The sequence below is a fragment of the Colletotrichum higginsianum genome, assembly GCF_001672515.1.
Source record: "Colletotrichum higginsianum IMI 349063 chromosome 7 map unlocalized unitig_7, whole genome shotgun sequence".
Classification (NCBI taxonomy): domain Eukaryota; kingdom Fungi; phylum Ascomycota; class Sordariomycetes; order Glomerellales; family Glomerellaceae; genus Colletotrichum; species Colletotrichum higginsianum.
In genome coordinates, this window is record NW_017263917.1 from 2,065,744 (window position 1) to 2,078,534 (window position 12,791).

Here is a 12,791-nt window from a genome sequence, read left to right on the forward strand (position 1 = left end):
TCACCCCGAGGGGGGCAGGGAGATTGACATTTACAGCGCCTGGGACTCTTGGCACTCGGTCCGCACCATTTGCGAATACAACATGCGTCTCTTTGTTGGTAAAATCTTTCTTCTCTCTCTCTCTCTCTCTCTCTCTCTCTATGCCACTCCTTAAACGCCGATACTGACTCCAACAGCCATCCGAATCCCCAGAGCTCTGCCCGAGAAGGCGCTCCAGGACAAGTGGTTCGCCGAGCCTCTGCACTTCCTGTCCGTCAGTGGAAACGCCTTCCAGAAGAACAAGGCTGGCCACCCTGCCCTCACCAGAGCCCACCAGGACATGATCTTCAACTACATGCGCCTGAAGAATGCCCCCTGGCTGCTGCTCAGCGACGTTGGTCCGGACCCCGCCTCCCTGACGGCCGAGGCTCAGCTCCAGGCCGTCAGCTTGGCAAACCAGGTCCCCACGGCCGCGGACTTCCCTCCCCTGGGCGACTCGTCCGCCCAGCTGACGACCGACTCCCTCAAGTCTTTCCGCACTTACGTCGTCTACCTCAAGTGGCTCGAGATGCAGCAGCGCCCGCTGTCGTACCTGGAGCAGACCACGCTCACCAGCTTCCAGGACTGGCTCCAGTCGCCCCTGCAGCCCCTGTCGGACAACCTCGAGTCGGCGACGTACGAGGTCTTTGAGGGCGACCCGGTCAAGTACAACCAGTACGAAGCCGCTTGCACGGAGGCGCTGGCCGAGTGGCACCAGTTGGGCAGGGCCACCTCTTCGGCGAACGGCGCCGTCGTCATCGCAGTCGTCGGCTCTGGCCGTGGCCCCCTCGTGACGAGAGCGCTCAAGGCCAGCGAGGCGACGGGCGTCCCCGTCCAGGTCTGGGCCGTGGAGAAAAACCCCAACGCCTACGTCTACCTCCTGAGACAAAATGAGATGATCTGGGGCGGCAAGGTCACGGTGGTCAAGACGGACATGCGCTCGTGGAAGGGCCCCCTCGTCTCAGGCACGCCTGACGACAACCCCGTCTACGGCAAGGTCGATATCCTGGTGTCGGAGCTTCTCGGCTCCTTCGCCGACAACGAGCTCTCCCCCGAGTGCCTGGACGGCGTTCAGCACGTGCTGGCGCCCGGCGGCATCTCGATCCCTGAGTCGTACACGGCACACATGAGCCCTATCGCGACGCCGCGCATCCACGCCGACCTCCTCACCAGGGTGCCGACGGAGCCCAATGCCTTCGACACGCCCTGGGTCGTACGCCTCTTCGCGCTCGACTTCGCCGCCGTCCGCGTGCCGGACCACCCGCGCTTCCAGCAGGCGTGGGAGTTCTCCCACCCGGTGCCCGAGGCGACGCTCAGGCAGATCGAGACGAGGCGCGCGGGCGGCGTCATGGGCGGCGGCGGCGGGAGCATGGGCGGCGCCGTCGGCGCCAACGACCATAACTCGCGCTTCTGTCACCTCACATTCGTCTGCCGCACGCGCGGCGTCATCCACGGCCTGGCCGGCTACTTCGAGTCGGTCCTCTACGCCCCGCAGACGGGCGGCAAGGAGAAGGTGGAAATCAGCACGCACCCCGAGTTGATCGACCGCAAGAGCAAGGACATGATTTCGTGGTTCCCCATCTTCTTCCCCATCAAGGTAAGCCCCCCTCTCGTCCGTGTTCTAGTTGGGGACTCGTGAAACACGCATGGTGTGTATGAGTTGGCTAAATTTTGGACATTTTACAGCAACCCATCTACTACCCTGCCGACACGGAGCTGGAGGTCACCATGTGGCGACAGACGGACGATTCGCGCGTGTGGTACGAGTGGCTCATCGAGGCATACGCGTGGGTGAGCGAAACACAGCGCATCAAGGTGGCGTCATCGGATCTCTGCAGCAGTCGCAAGGTTGCTTGTCTCATGTAAGCATCGGTCAAAGGAAGGATAAAAATGGTGACACTGAAGACCGCCCGACATGTTGCGCCTTAATTTCTTTTTTCTCTATGGTTTTGCCGCAGAGGGAAGACACGTGTGATTTTCCTTGGTGCCGGCCGCAGCGCAACCTGGGGATGCGTTTGGGTGGGTGGGTGTTTCAACCTGGAACTGGAACTGCGAATCCATCGTCGCCGGGCTCTTTTTCTATGCGGTCCTTTTGCTTTGTGTATACTTGTTGGTTTGTTGTCCATGCTCCCCTCCTCTCCAAGATGTCATCGTGAAAATCGTATCCTTCTCTCGGCCCTCTTCCCGTTTTCCTGATCACCATAGTACAAATGGGTTATGTGTGGGTGGGTGGTTGGGTGTGCGCGTCTGTCTGCGAGTGAGGTCCAGGCTGCGTTGATGCTTCCGCTTGTTCGTTCAGCCGTCGCGGCTCAACCCTCCATCTTGACGTCGTTCTCGCCCTGTTTTGCGCCGCGGATCCAGAGGACGTTGTTGCACCTGTAGCGCGTCAGCTAGCTGTTCCAGTTTGGCATAGAAACAAACGCGATTGGGGATATGCGGATATCGCCGTACCGGATCAGGACTTGGCCGAGAGCTCCCGTCAGCTTCTGGTCGATGTACTCCTCGGCGCCGCTGAGTTGGATGTTCATGTAGCTGTCGATGCTGACCAGCTTGCCCTTGTACTCGGTCTCGCCCCACTTGAGTCTGACGACGATGTCCTGGTTGACGCTGGAAAGAGGAGAAGTGGTTAACAAGCGTGTACGTAGGTCCGCCGCGATGGAGGTGGGGAGGAAGAGGGAGTTTCGGTTCGGGGTGGTGATGCCCTGACACGAGGAGAGGAAACGTACAGGTCTTGCAGCATAGGCCGCGGGTTAATGGGCACGAACTGCGAAAGCACGTTGATTGTCAGCTTCTATCGGGATGAACGAGGAATGAGGAACTCGAGGGAGATGAAACATACGCTCATGGTGGGCGATTCGAGGGAGAGAAACAGCCCATGTAATGTGTGGTGTGGATTGGGGGAGGAAGATGGAGTTTGCGCGGTTCGAGGCTGCGATCGCGAGGCTCTCTTCTCCTTTGGGTTTCTACTGGGTCCCGGAATGACTTTGACAATTTTTAGGCGGGCACAGTGCACAGTGGTACCATCCTTGGAGGCGGGCTACAGTGGGTGTGAGGCTGTCGGAAAATCATCGGGATCCACTGCAAGGTACGGATACAGCTGGGCGATGTAGCCCAAGTTCGGGGGGGCACTGGGAGCTTTGCCTACCTACCTAGGTACTCACCTACCGACTTACCTAAGGTAAGCTTGAGGGTATACTGCCGATTTCCTCGACCGGCACCTTCTTGGCTGCTTCCTGTCTACGAACATTCGAGATCTTACTGACCACACATCATCATGTTGCACTCAGCTGTGCTCGACATGCGCTCGCTACGCTTCTTGGTGTTGGTCTCTCCGGCTCTGCGAAAACGGATAGCATAACTGTGGAGGTTATAAGTAGCGAAACATCGCCGACACCCTCGTCTTTCCGTCTTTCTGCGTCGACTTCGTCCACTAGCAATAGCTCACACCTCAGCTCGTATGGCTAGCAAGCTCTGTGGTGCAACCTTGTCAGCCACAAGTGCCGCGATTGTCCAATTAGCGACGACGGGGGGCGCCGCCGCGACATGGACCAGGCGGCCGTGCCGTCCCTGAAAGTCCCGCGATGAGTCTTTACACTCGAAAACGTCTCGGGAGAAACACACCGCATTGCCTCGACGATGCCTCTTTTTTCAGCTTGTGGCTTACACGTAACATGTGTTGCTGTCTCAAAGGCCCGGCTGTTGGGACTTTTTCTTTCTTAAAAGGGCGCGAAGCTCCCCCGGCCGCAAGTGCGCCACCATTGACACGCTCGAATAATTCTCACTCGCAGCACACAACGTCTTGACTCACATTTTCGCGTCTTACAACGATTGATACAATTGAAGCCTCAGACATGGGCTTGTTCGACTTCAAGCTGACTTACCAGTGGCTCTACTGGACGGCGCCCACTGGTAAATCACCCGCCGTCCCGGAGGGCCTCACCCGACACTGGGTAGAAACGCCGTCGGGTAAGATTGAAGTACTGTCCAACCAGGGCGCCGACCCGACGACGACAAAAACGCCCATCTTCTTCGTCCATGGCGGCATGGGCAGCGCGTGGGTGTGGACGGAGTACATGCAGTACTTTGCCAAGCACGACATTCCTTGTTACGCTGTCTCTCTGAGAGGACATGGCAACAGCTGGCACCCGTCGTACATGAGAATGGTGTACTTGACCACTAGGCAGAACCTGGCCGACGATGCGATTGCGGCTATCAAATGGGTTCAGGAGCGCCAGGGGAGCGAGGTCTTGCTTGTGGGACACTCGAGCGGCGGCGGGTTGGCCCAGGGCATTCTCTCTGCAAAGCAAGCCCATGTGAGAGGCCTTGCGCTGCTCGGAGCCGTGCCGGGATTCGGATCGTAAGCATCACGCAGATGAGCGAGGCCGGATTCCGTCCCAACTGACACTTCTCTAGTTATGGAGTCTATGCCAACTGGGCCATGTTTGACCCGTGGTTCGCTATTCGCATGTTATTCCACGGCTGGCATCCCAACTCACCTCTCTCCCACCCCTTCTTGGTCAAGCAAGCCTTCTTTGGCGACCAGATGCCGGACTCTGCCATCCTCAAATTCCAGAAGCACGTGAACCGTTACGAGTCCTTCCTTTGGCCCATCAGCATGATGAGGCCCTTTACCACGGCTGCCAGCATCGTCAACTCGATTAGCGGTTGGGGCAGCAGTGAGCGCATCATGGTTATGGCCGGCACTCAAGACAAGATGATGACGCACGGCGTTATGTCGAAACTGGCTGTTTTTTACCGGACGGCATTCACGGAGCTCGTGGGGAGTAAGAAGCTGGATGCAAAGGTCGACGATATCGAGCCCCTAAGTGGGGAAGGCGGCAACGACGACAAGGGCAGTGGGGTGAGACTTGCTTGGGTGCCGGGGGCCGGACACCACTTGCAGAACGATATGATGTGGGAAGTCGGTGCGAAGAAGCTTCTTGGGTTTTACGAGCAATTGTAGCGTCTGAAGATAGATAATAACTCTACTCAATGGTTTCTTTCACATTTGTTAGTCATCATTACGGGTGAGTAATGGTTTGGATGAGGGAGCGCGTTGTTGAACCTATACCCGGCTATGGACAGAATCTCAGAATCTAGAAACAAAGAACTTTAAGACCCCCATGAAAACAGTCTTACACTAATAGCAAGTTCGAACCCAAATTCTGTGTTTGTTTTCAAATATTGTCAAGTGTTTGTAAAGTTCATTTGGTGGCTCACATACTCACGCAGGCGGCATCTCGCACGCCTCCCAATTCTGCCCTGAAAATTTCGCGGGCGCAATTGGAACCTCACCCAACCTCCGCCTTACAACAACAGCAGAACAGACCCAAGCGATCACCGACAAAATGGCCACGCAAACATTCGAGACCAACGGTGTTCGCATTGCTGTCGAGGGCTGCGTGAGTTTCAAGACGCCCACCAATGAACCCATATTGGTTTCATTTACTAACGTTCTGCCAGGGCCATGGCACCCTCAACGCTATATACGCCGCCGTCGCGGCCTCCTGCGAGGCGCGCGGCTGGGACGGCGTCGACTTGCTCATCATCGGCGGCGACTTCCAGGCCGCACGCAACGCCGCCGACCTTACCGTCATGTCCGTCCCCGCCAAGTACCGCGAGCTGGGCGACTTCTGGGAGTACTATGCCGGACACCGCACGGCGCCCTACCTGACCGTCTTCGCCGGTGGCAACCACGAGGCGGCGAGCCACATGTGGGAGCTGTTCTACGGGGGCTGGGCCGCGCCCAATATCTACTACCTCGGCGCCGCCAACGTGCTGCGCCTGGGCCCGCTGCGCATCGCCGGCATGAGCGGCATCTGGAAGGGCTTCGACTACCGCAAGGCCCACCACGAGCGGCTGCCCATGGGACCCGACGAGATCAAGAGCTTCTACCACGTCCGCGAGGTGGACGTGCGGAAGCTGCTGCTGCTGAGGGAGCAGGTCGACGTCGGCATCAGCCACGACTGGCCGCGCGCCATCGAGAGGTGGGGCGAGGAGAAGGCGTTGTGGAGGATGAAGCCCGATTTCGAAAGGGAGTCCAAAGACGGCACGCTGGGCAACGTCGCCGCCGAGTACGTATGCGACCGTCTGCGGCCGCCGTACTGGTTCTCGGCGCATTTGCACTGCAAGTTCGCCGCGTTGAAGATTTACAAGGACGAGTCTGCGGCGGCTACCACGACCAAGGACGAGGCTGCTCCGGCTCAGACTGCGGCGGCAGCGTCCGTTCCTCCGGCAAGAGAACCGGTGGTAGCGCTTGATAACCCTGACGAAATTGACCTGGACGGCGATGAGGAGGTCACAGATGCTCTCGCTCCGGCAGCATCTGCGAACCCAGACGAGATCGGTCTCGACGATGATGACGACGACGACGACAACGGCGAGAACAAGAACGGCCAGACCGCCACTTCTGAAAAGACAACAAGCAAAGAAGAATCCACCGCCAAGACCTCCGTACCCGAGGAGCTCCGGGCTCAACTCCCGGCCTCGTTCATGCGTCCCCCGCCGCAGCCCAAGAGGACGCCAGGCCAGCCCGTGCCTCCGACGATCACAAACAAGCAGGTCAACTTCCTCGCGCTCGATAAGTGCCTGCCCCGCCGCCACTTCCTCCAGCTCCTCGAGGTCCGCCCGCACAACGTCCCGCCCGCGAGCCAGCCGTCGCCGACGCGCCCCTTTCGCCTACAGTACGACCCGGAGTGGCTGGCCATCACGCGCGTCTTCCACTCGTCGCTGACGATCGGCGACCCGTCGGCCCAGCCGAGCCCGGACCTGGGCGAGGAGCACTACGCGCCGCTTATCGACGCGGAGCGCCGGTGGGTCGAGGAGAACGTCGTGGCGCACAAGGACGGCGGGCTAGACGTGCCGCTCAACTTTGCGGTCACGGCGCCGCCGCACGCCGAGGGCGAGCCCGAGTCGGTGCCGCACCAGCCGTTCGAGTACACGAGCCCGCAGACGGCGGCGTTCTGCGCCATGCTGGGGCTCGAGAACCTCTGGGATGCCGGCGACGAGGAGAGGATGGAGAGAAGGGCCCGGGGCCCGCCGGCCGGGGAGTTTAGGGGACACCGGGGCGGCGGTAGAGGGTTTCATCGGGGAGGTGGACGGGGTGGCCGGGGACGGGGGAGGGGGAGGGGCGGCGGAGGTCGAGGCAGAGGTTGGCATTGATTTTACGTGGGCTGTAGGTGATGGACGGACCTTGATCCGGTTTGTTTTGAGCCTGACCGGTCCCGTGTTTACCATTGTTGAAATGCAGGCATATACTCATCAGACACCGGAAACACATCATCAGAAGCAGGATCCATATCCGAGGTTCACGACGGGAGCATTCTGGGTGTGGCCAAAAAGGCTGGAATTGTATTTGTTCATATACCAACATGTTCTAACGGTCATGCATGTATCCCAACAGAAAAAGCGTAGATCTCAATGGTAGAAAGTTGAGTCGAGCAGAGTGAGTGGAATAGAGTCAATCTTCCATCTTTAATAGACGTTCAACCCACGGATGAGTGAAAGAGAGGAACGCATATGCTAAGATGGGGGTTGTTTTTGCTCTGATTTTTCAGTGGAGAGAGAGAATTGAAGGCGGAGGAATCACCATGGCAAAGGGAGAGAAGAAAAAAAGATAGGAAAAAAAAAGAGAAAGAGTCATGCCTGCTTGGGGCATGGCATTTCGTCATAAAGAGCAGTGGTATCTCGCCCGTTCCTCCAGGCCATAATGCTCAAAACACCCGAACTCCGTCATGTAATAACAGTAAAGCCAAAGAATCATGTGCTCATCGTCATCAAATGGTGCCGGTGTTTTGCTCTGGGAGGCGAACGTGTCAGAAATGTCTCATGCCAGAGACAAACCCCGTCACTCTGGGGCAGAGAGGGAGGCTGGGGAGTTGTCTTACTGTCCAGACCCAGGTAGTCGGCTGCGACCAGCAGTTCCAGACACAGCTCGACTGGAATGTCCATGTCAGGGACATCCTCTCGCTCCCGGTAGCGGTACCAGTATTGGAAGTACTCGCATACTTTTTCGAGTACGACGCCACTGCCGAGGGAGAACGGTCAGATGCTTCCAGAACTTTTGGAATAAGAAAAGAGGGAGGGGTGGCTGGGTAGAGAGATACAGAGAGGATAAGAAGAAGAAATGTTGCTTGTTTCAGATCAAGTGTAGTTAGGCAATCAAGCAGACCAGCCGTTGCAGCGGCGGTCTGTCAGTAAGAACACAGCGAAATAATTCTGGTTCATCATAGCAACCAGCCAGTGAATGTGAAAACGGGTGAGAGAACGTGAAGCTTACCTGATCTCCTCAAAGACGCAACGGCCAAGCGCGGCCTCGCGGAAGTTGTTCCTCGTGTCCAACATTCCCTTGATGGCTGGGCTGATCAAGGCAGCCTCGCGCAAGACAACAAACTCGTAGCCATCACTGGAGACTAGAGTCACGTACTTGCTCTCGGTCGCGCCGTTGGGGTCCATTGTAGCGAGCAGGGAGCAGCTGAGGCAGATCCGAACTCTTGAGGGAATGAAATCCTGCTTGCGTAGTACCGATGTGTCGGTGTCTTCCCCAGAAATCACAGTCACAAAGTATATTGTGCGTGTTTTTTGGTTTTCGCTTCTGGAGCTTGCTCGTGGCGGAATGGAAAAGCCCTCCTTCGATTGAAGGTTGACGCGTTCGTTCGAAATATCCAAGAACGAAAAATTCACGCGCCGGTTTTGAAGGAAGCGTAAGTGGAGCTCGGACCACATCATCCCACTCGGCGTCCCGGAAGCGAGGGGCTAGTACCGGAAAAACCCTCAGCTTCCTGTTTTCAGACGGCAGGGGGGAAGGGGAGAGCCAGGCCAGCCGCCAGGGGTGCAGTTGATCCGCGTTAGCGCGCCCCGGTTTTGCGTTGTCGTTGTGGCTCCCCCTGCTGCTCTGGCGCCTGCCGTCATCACCCTAGCAAGAAGTGGCTGGTTGCCCCGTCGACTTGTTTACACTTGGTCTTCCTTGCTCCCGTCCCTTCTCCTCAAGAACACAGCACAACCCGCCCATCCACCCTCACCACACAAACCCACCCCCATACAATACACACTCCCAAGCCAGACCAAGCTCTTCTCCAACATTCCTCCATTCAAAACCGCCGCAACGTCTCTCACCCGCCTCGCGTGCCTCTCCCAAATCCCAAACCGTATCCTAACGGCATCCGACTGAAAGCGGTAGTTTTGCAAGAAACCAGGAACCTGCTTACTCTTGGTCGAGGAGAGGCGCCCAATATCAGCACCAGCATCCCCATCGACCCATCGCGAAACAACAAACACCAGCATCTACCTACCTACACAAACGGGGGGCGCAATATCGCATAAAAGCACAAACCACTCAAGTCTCCCCAACAACAACAACCCCATTTACCCTCCCCATACGAGCGCACGCACCGGCATCCCCCCCGGTATACATCAACGCATCCCTCCCCATCTTGCAAACACGCGCGAGGGACGGCGCAGCGAAACGACCCTCATCGTTATCGCGCCAAAAACACACCATACTCACCCGTCTTGAGCCTGCCGCACTATGGCGTCCTCATACCAGTACCGCAACTCATACCACAACTCCTCGTCCCAGAACATCAGCGAAAAGTACGACGAAGGCCTGGGACGCCCGGCCACATCCCGCCGCAACACGCGTCTGAGAAGCAGCGACGGTACCGTCAGCACCACAATGAGCTCATCCACAGGGCGCGAGAGCGCAGCAACCCACGTCACCGAGGGTCCTGCCTACTCTAAGAAGATTGTCGTCGTCGGCGACGGCGGATGCGGCAAGACGTGTCTACTCATCAGCTACAGCCAAGGTTACTTTCCAGAGGTGAGATTCATTTTCATTGTTTTCGTCCCAAGGTCTCGAGGCATCGCGCGCGCGCCAATTGCGACTCCCCCGGAGGCGAAATGAAGAGTCAAAACAATGCTGACTCTAACAATCAAAAGAAATACGTCCCCACTGTCTTCGAAAACTACATCACGTACCCGACGCACCCGCCGTCCGGTAAGACCGTAGAGCTCGCGCTGTGGGACACGGCCGGCCAAGAGGAGTACGACCGGTTGCGACCGCTCTCGTACCCCGAGACCGACCTGATATTCGTCTGTTTTGCGATTGACTGCCCGAACTCGCTAGAAAACGTCATGGACAAGGTAATCCAATCACAATCACGGCCCCGATAACAAGCCCCTCCTTTTTTTCGGGCCCCCTTTGCCACTAATGCTAATCTCTCTTGTCGCCAGTGGTATCCCGAAGTCCTCCACTTCTGCCCCTATACCCCTCTGGTTCTCGTGGGCCTCAAGTCCGACCTCCGCTTCAAGAAGACGTGCATCGACATGCTCAAGACGCAAGGCCTCACTCCAGTGACTCAGGAACAGGGCCGCGCTGTTGCACGCAAGATGGGCGCCCAGTACGCGGAGTGCAGCAGCAAGGAGATGACGGGTGTGGACGAGATATTTGAGCAGGCCATCCTGACCGTCGTGGCCAACGACCGGAAAAACGTGGAGGCTCAAGCTGCCGTTTCGTCGTCAACATCCGGCGGTCCTCCCGGGAGCAGCGCAGGCATCCCCAGCGTCGCTCTTAAGAAGAAGAAGAAGAGGAATTGCAAGATCCTGTAAGATTCTCGCCGAGGATCGAGGGGTTGCGACGGACAGGCATTGGGCACTGGCGGAGGGCGTAATGAATGACTTTGTTTTATCTGCATGATCTCGTTACGACCTGCTACTATTACGATCTGGAGAAAGCATGCGCCACCATTAGCGAAGGGCGTCTCCTGCTCTGGGGCTGGATGTACTCTAGACCAGGGACAAATCTTTTTTTCCCCCTTGACACCAGGGACGCGGAAAGTGTTTTCTTCTTTCCGACGGAGGAGAATTGGTATATAAGGGGTAGGATCAATGAAGGGGTTGGGAGGGAAAGTGAGTTGTATTCTCATCGGAGTCTCGAGACTCGTCCATACCCTTTTCTTTTTGACGCAAAAACACACACACACACAAACATACACACGCAAGCGGAGCGGGTACAGAGGAGACTTTGATCAGTTTCTGTATCCATTAGGTACTTTTGACCCCGTGGGGCACATTTTTTTCTTTTATTTTCCTAGCCTTTTTCCTCTCCTCTTCTGTTACCCTCTCCTGTATCAGCATCGGGTTTTTTGTCTTGATAGGGCATTCCGGAGGGGATAGGAAACATGAATTGTCAAAAGCATCAAAACCGGAAGTGTTCAAGCTCGCAGCAGTGACAGTGAAATGTGAGGGAACCCGTGCGGGAGGCGTTAGCAGCTCAACCGTTGTTAGCCTATTTGAGTGACCCGATGCCTTGGTTCAACGTGTGGTGGTACCGAGAGGCACGACATCCGAAAACGGCCTCTAGTGAGGGAGGGAAAGTCAATGTCGAAGCGTGTATATCGGAGAAAGGTCCGGGAAGGGGTTCATTAAGATGGGATTTCGCAGAATCGGACTCTAGGTTCTGTACTGGGAATCCTACACTCCAAATCCCCCCCCCCAAGAACCCAAGAATCCCATCCCGCCACATCTTGTTTACAGTAAAATCACCGGCCGATCCTTGCGAATCATGGAATATTCTCGCCGGGTTCGCATCGCCGATCTCCCGCGACGTGATCTCACGGATGGCTACCGTGACAGCCGACCCACCACACCAGTCCCGTCTCAGAGCAACCATCCATCCGGCCCATCCGTCGCCGCCCTCGATCTCCAGATGCAGGGCCTGGAGAGTACTCTAGATGCGTTGAATAGAGCGCGCGAGGGACTTTGTAGAATCGCAGTCGAGGGATGGCGCGCGGATCTGAGAGTGGCCGACGGGCTCATCATGGCGATTGCCCAGCGCGGTACTAAGAGTACGATTTGGCAGATCTGCCACCCGTCCAAGTACCCCAAGAAACAGGATCTGCTACGAAGGCATGTCGGAGTCGCCCAGGATACGTACGAAACTGCCGGCAGGCGGTGCCGGGAAGTCGTCCGGCCCCTGGCCGAACTCTGCGAGAAGGCCAAGAGTCTCGGCGATGATGCCAAGCAGGTGGGCGATTCGATCCGCGAGTTGAGCAATTGCAAGAAGATGGTTCTCAACGCAGAGATCAGAATAGCATCGGAAATGTGGTCGCGCAAGGCGTCGAAACTTGCGGCCATGCGCAAGCGGGAGCAACAGATGAAGATGAAGCCGAAGTGTGTAAGGATTCAGCAGACTACGATGGCGGGCCGGTATAAGACCGGGAGTGAGGGTCGTAACCCACGCATTTCCGGGTTGACGTTACGCAATCACGCCGAGGGGATAGACGTTTCGCTCAAGCACAACGACGAGATGCTTTCGTCCCTGGTGGTATTGACAGGAGAGATCCGGAGGGTTGCGTCCGAGGCGGAGATGCTGAAGCGTAACGTCGAGTCGCTCCAACAGGTCCGTGACGCGAAGAATCAAGCTGATCGGGTGCTCGTCGCCAAGATGGTGGTCCGCTGGGAGCTTTTCCAGGCGCAGCTTGCGAAGCTCAGCAGCGAGTTGCACAAGGAGGAGGAGCCGTTGACGGCGGCGTGTGACAGATGTCTCTGCGTCGCGGCGAGGTTGGATGCGCTCAAGGAGTCCAACTTTGGAGATCTGATGTTTGGATTGGAAGATCTGGCAAATAGCATAGATGGGCAGAAGGACAGGAAGCGGTGCGCGAAGGCGCCCAAGATGGAAAAAGCGCCCAAGAGGTCCTATGCGTCCAGCGCTGGCCGCCTGGTGTGGTGGTAGCGAGCTTCGACACGGGGCGGCGAGTGATAGACAGGGCTGGCTT

At 57.2% G+C, this 12,791-nt stretch overlaps 6 protein-coding genes across 6 annotated transcripts; 4 read left to right on the forward strand and 2 right to left on the reverse strand.

The window, feature by feature from the left end:
* Positions 1–319: 319 nt before the first annotated feature.
* CH63R_10319 (Protein arginine N-methyltransferase) lies at positions 320–1,884 on the forward strand (the record flags this gene model as incomplete). Its single annotated transcript, XM_018305293.1, has 2 exons — positions 320–1,615; positions 1,705–1,884. The coding sequence occupies 2 exons, from the start codon at positions 320–322 to the stop codon at positions 1,882–1,884; spliced, it is 1,476 nt and encodes a 491-aa protein (XP_018154717.1).
* A 443-nt stretch (positions 1,885–2,327) lies between these two features.
* CH63R_10320 (Small nuclear ribonucleoprotein F) lies at positions 2,328–2,863 on the reverse strand (the record flags this gene model as incomplete). Its single annotated transcript, XM_018305294.1, has 4 exons — positions 2,328–2,394; positions 2,470–2,625; positions 2,745–2,782; positions 2,858–2,863. 4 exons carry the CDS (start codon positions 2,861–2,863, stop codon positions 2,328–2,330), a joined length of 267 nt encoding a protein of 88 aa, XP_018154718.1.
* A 1,006-nt stretch (positions 2,864–3,869) lies between these two features.
* On the forward strand, positions 3,870–7,179 carry CH63R_10321 (Lariat debranching enzyme domain-containing protein; the record flags this gene model as incomplete). Its single annotated transcript, XM_018305295.1, has 4 exons — positions 3,870–4,375; positions 4,432–4,943; positions 5,251–5,420; positions 5,482–7,179. The coding sequence occupies 4 exons, from the start codon at positions 3,870–3,872 to the stop codon at positions 7,177–7,179; spliced, it is 2,886 nt and encodes a 961-aa protein (XP_018154719.1).
* A 614-nt stretch (positions 7,180–7,793) lies between these two features.
* CH63R_10322 (Skp1 family protein) lies at positions 7,794–8,472 on the reverse strand (the record flags this gene model as incomplete). The annotated part of the gene is made up of 3 exons (XM_018305296.1): positions 7,794–7,816; positions 7,905–8,044; positions 8,297–8,472. 3 exons carry the CDS (start codon positions 8,470–8,472, stop codon positions 7,794–7,796), a joined length of 339 nt encoding a protein of 112 aa, XP_018154720.1.
* Positions 8,473–9,544: 1,072 nt separating this feature from the next.
* On the forward strand, positions 9,545–10,623 carry CH63R_10323 (Ras family protein; the record flags this gene model as incomplete). Its single annotated transcript, XM_018305297.1, has 3 exons — positions 9,545–9,835; positions 9,955–10,158; positions 10,249–10,623. The coding sequence occupies 3 exons, from the start codon at positions 9,545–9,547 to the stop codon at positions 10,621–10,623; spliced, it is 870 nt and encodes a 289-aa protein (XP_018154721.1).
* A 955-nt stretch (positions 10,624–11,578) lies between these two features.
* CH63R_10324 (uncharacterized protein) lies at positions 11,579–12,748 on the forward strand (the record flags this gene model as incomplete). The annotated part of the gene is made up of 1 exon (XM_018305298.1): positions 11,579–12,748. The coding sequence occupies one exon, from the start codon at positions 11,579–11,581 to the stop codon at positions 12,746–12,748; it is 1,170 nt and encodes a 389-aa protein (XP_018154722.1).
* Between the last annotated feature and the right edge of the window lie 43 nt (positions 12,749–12,791).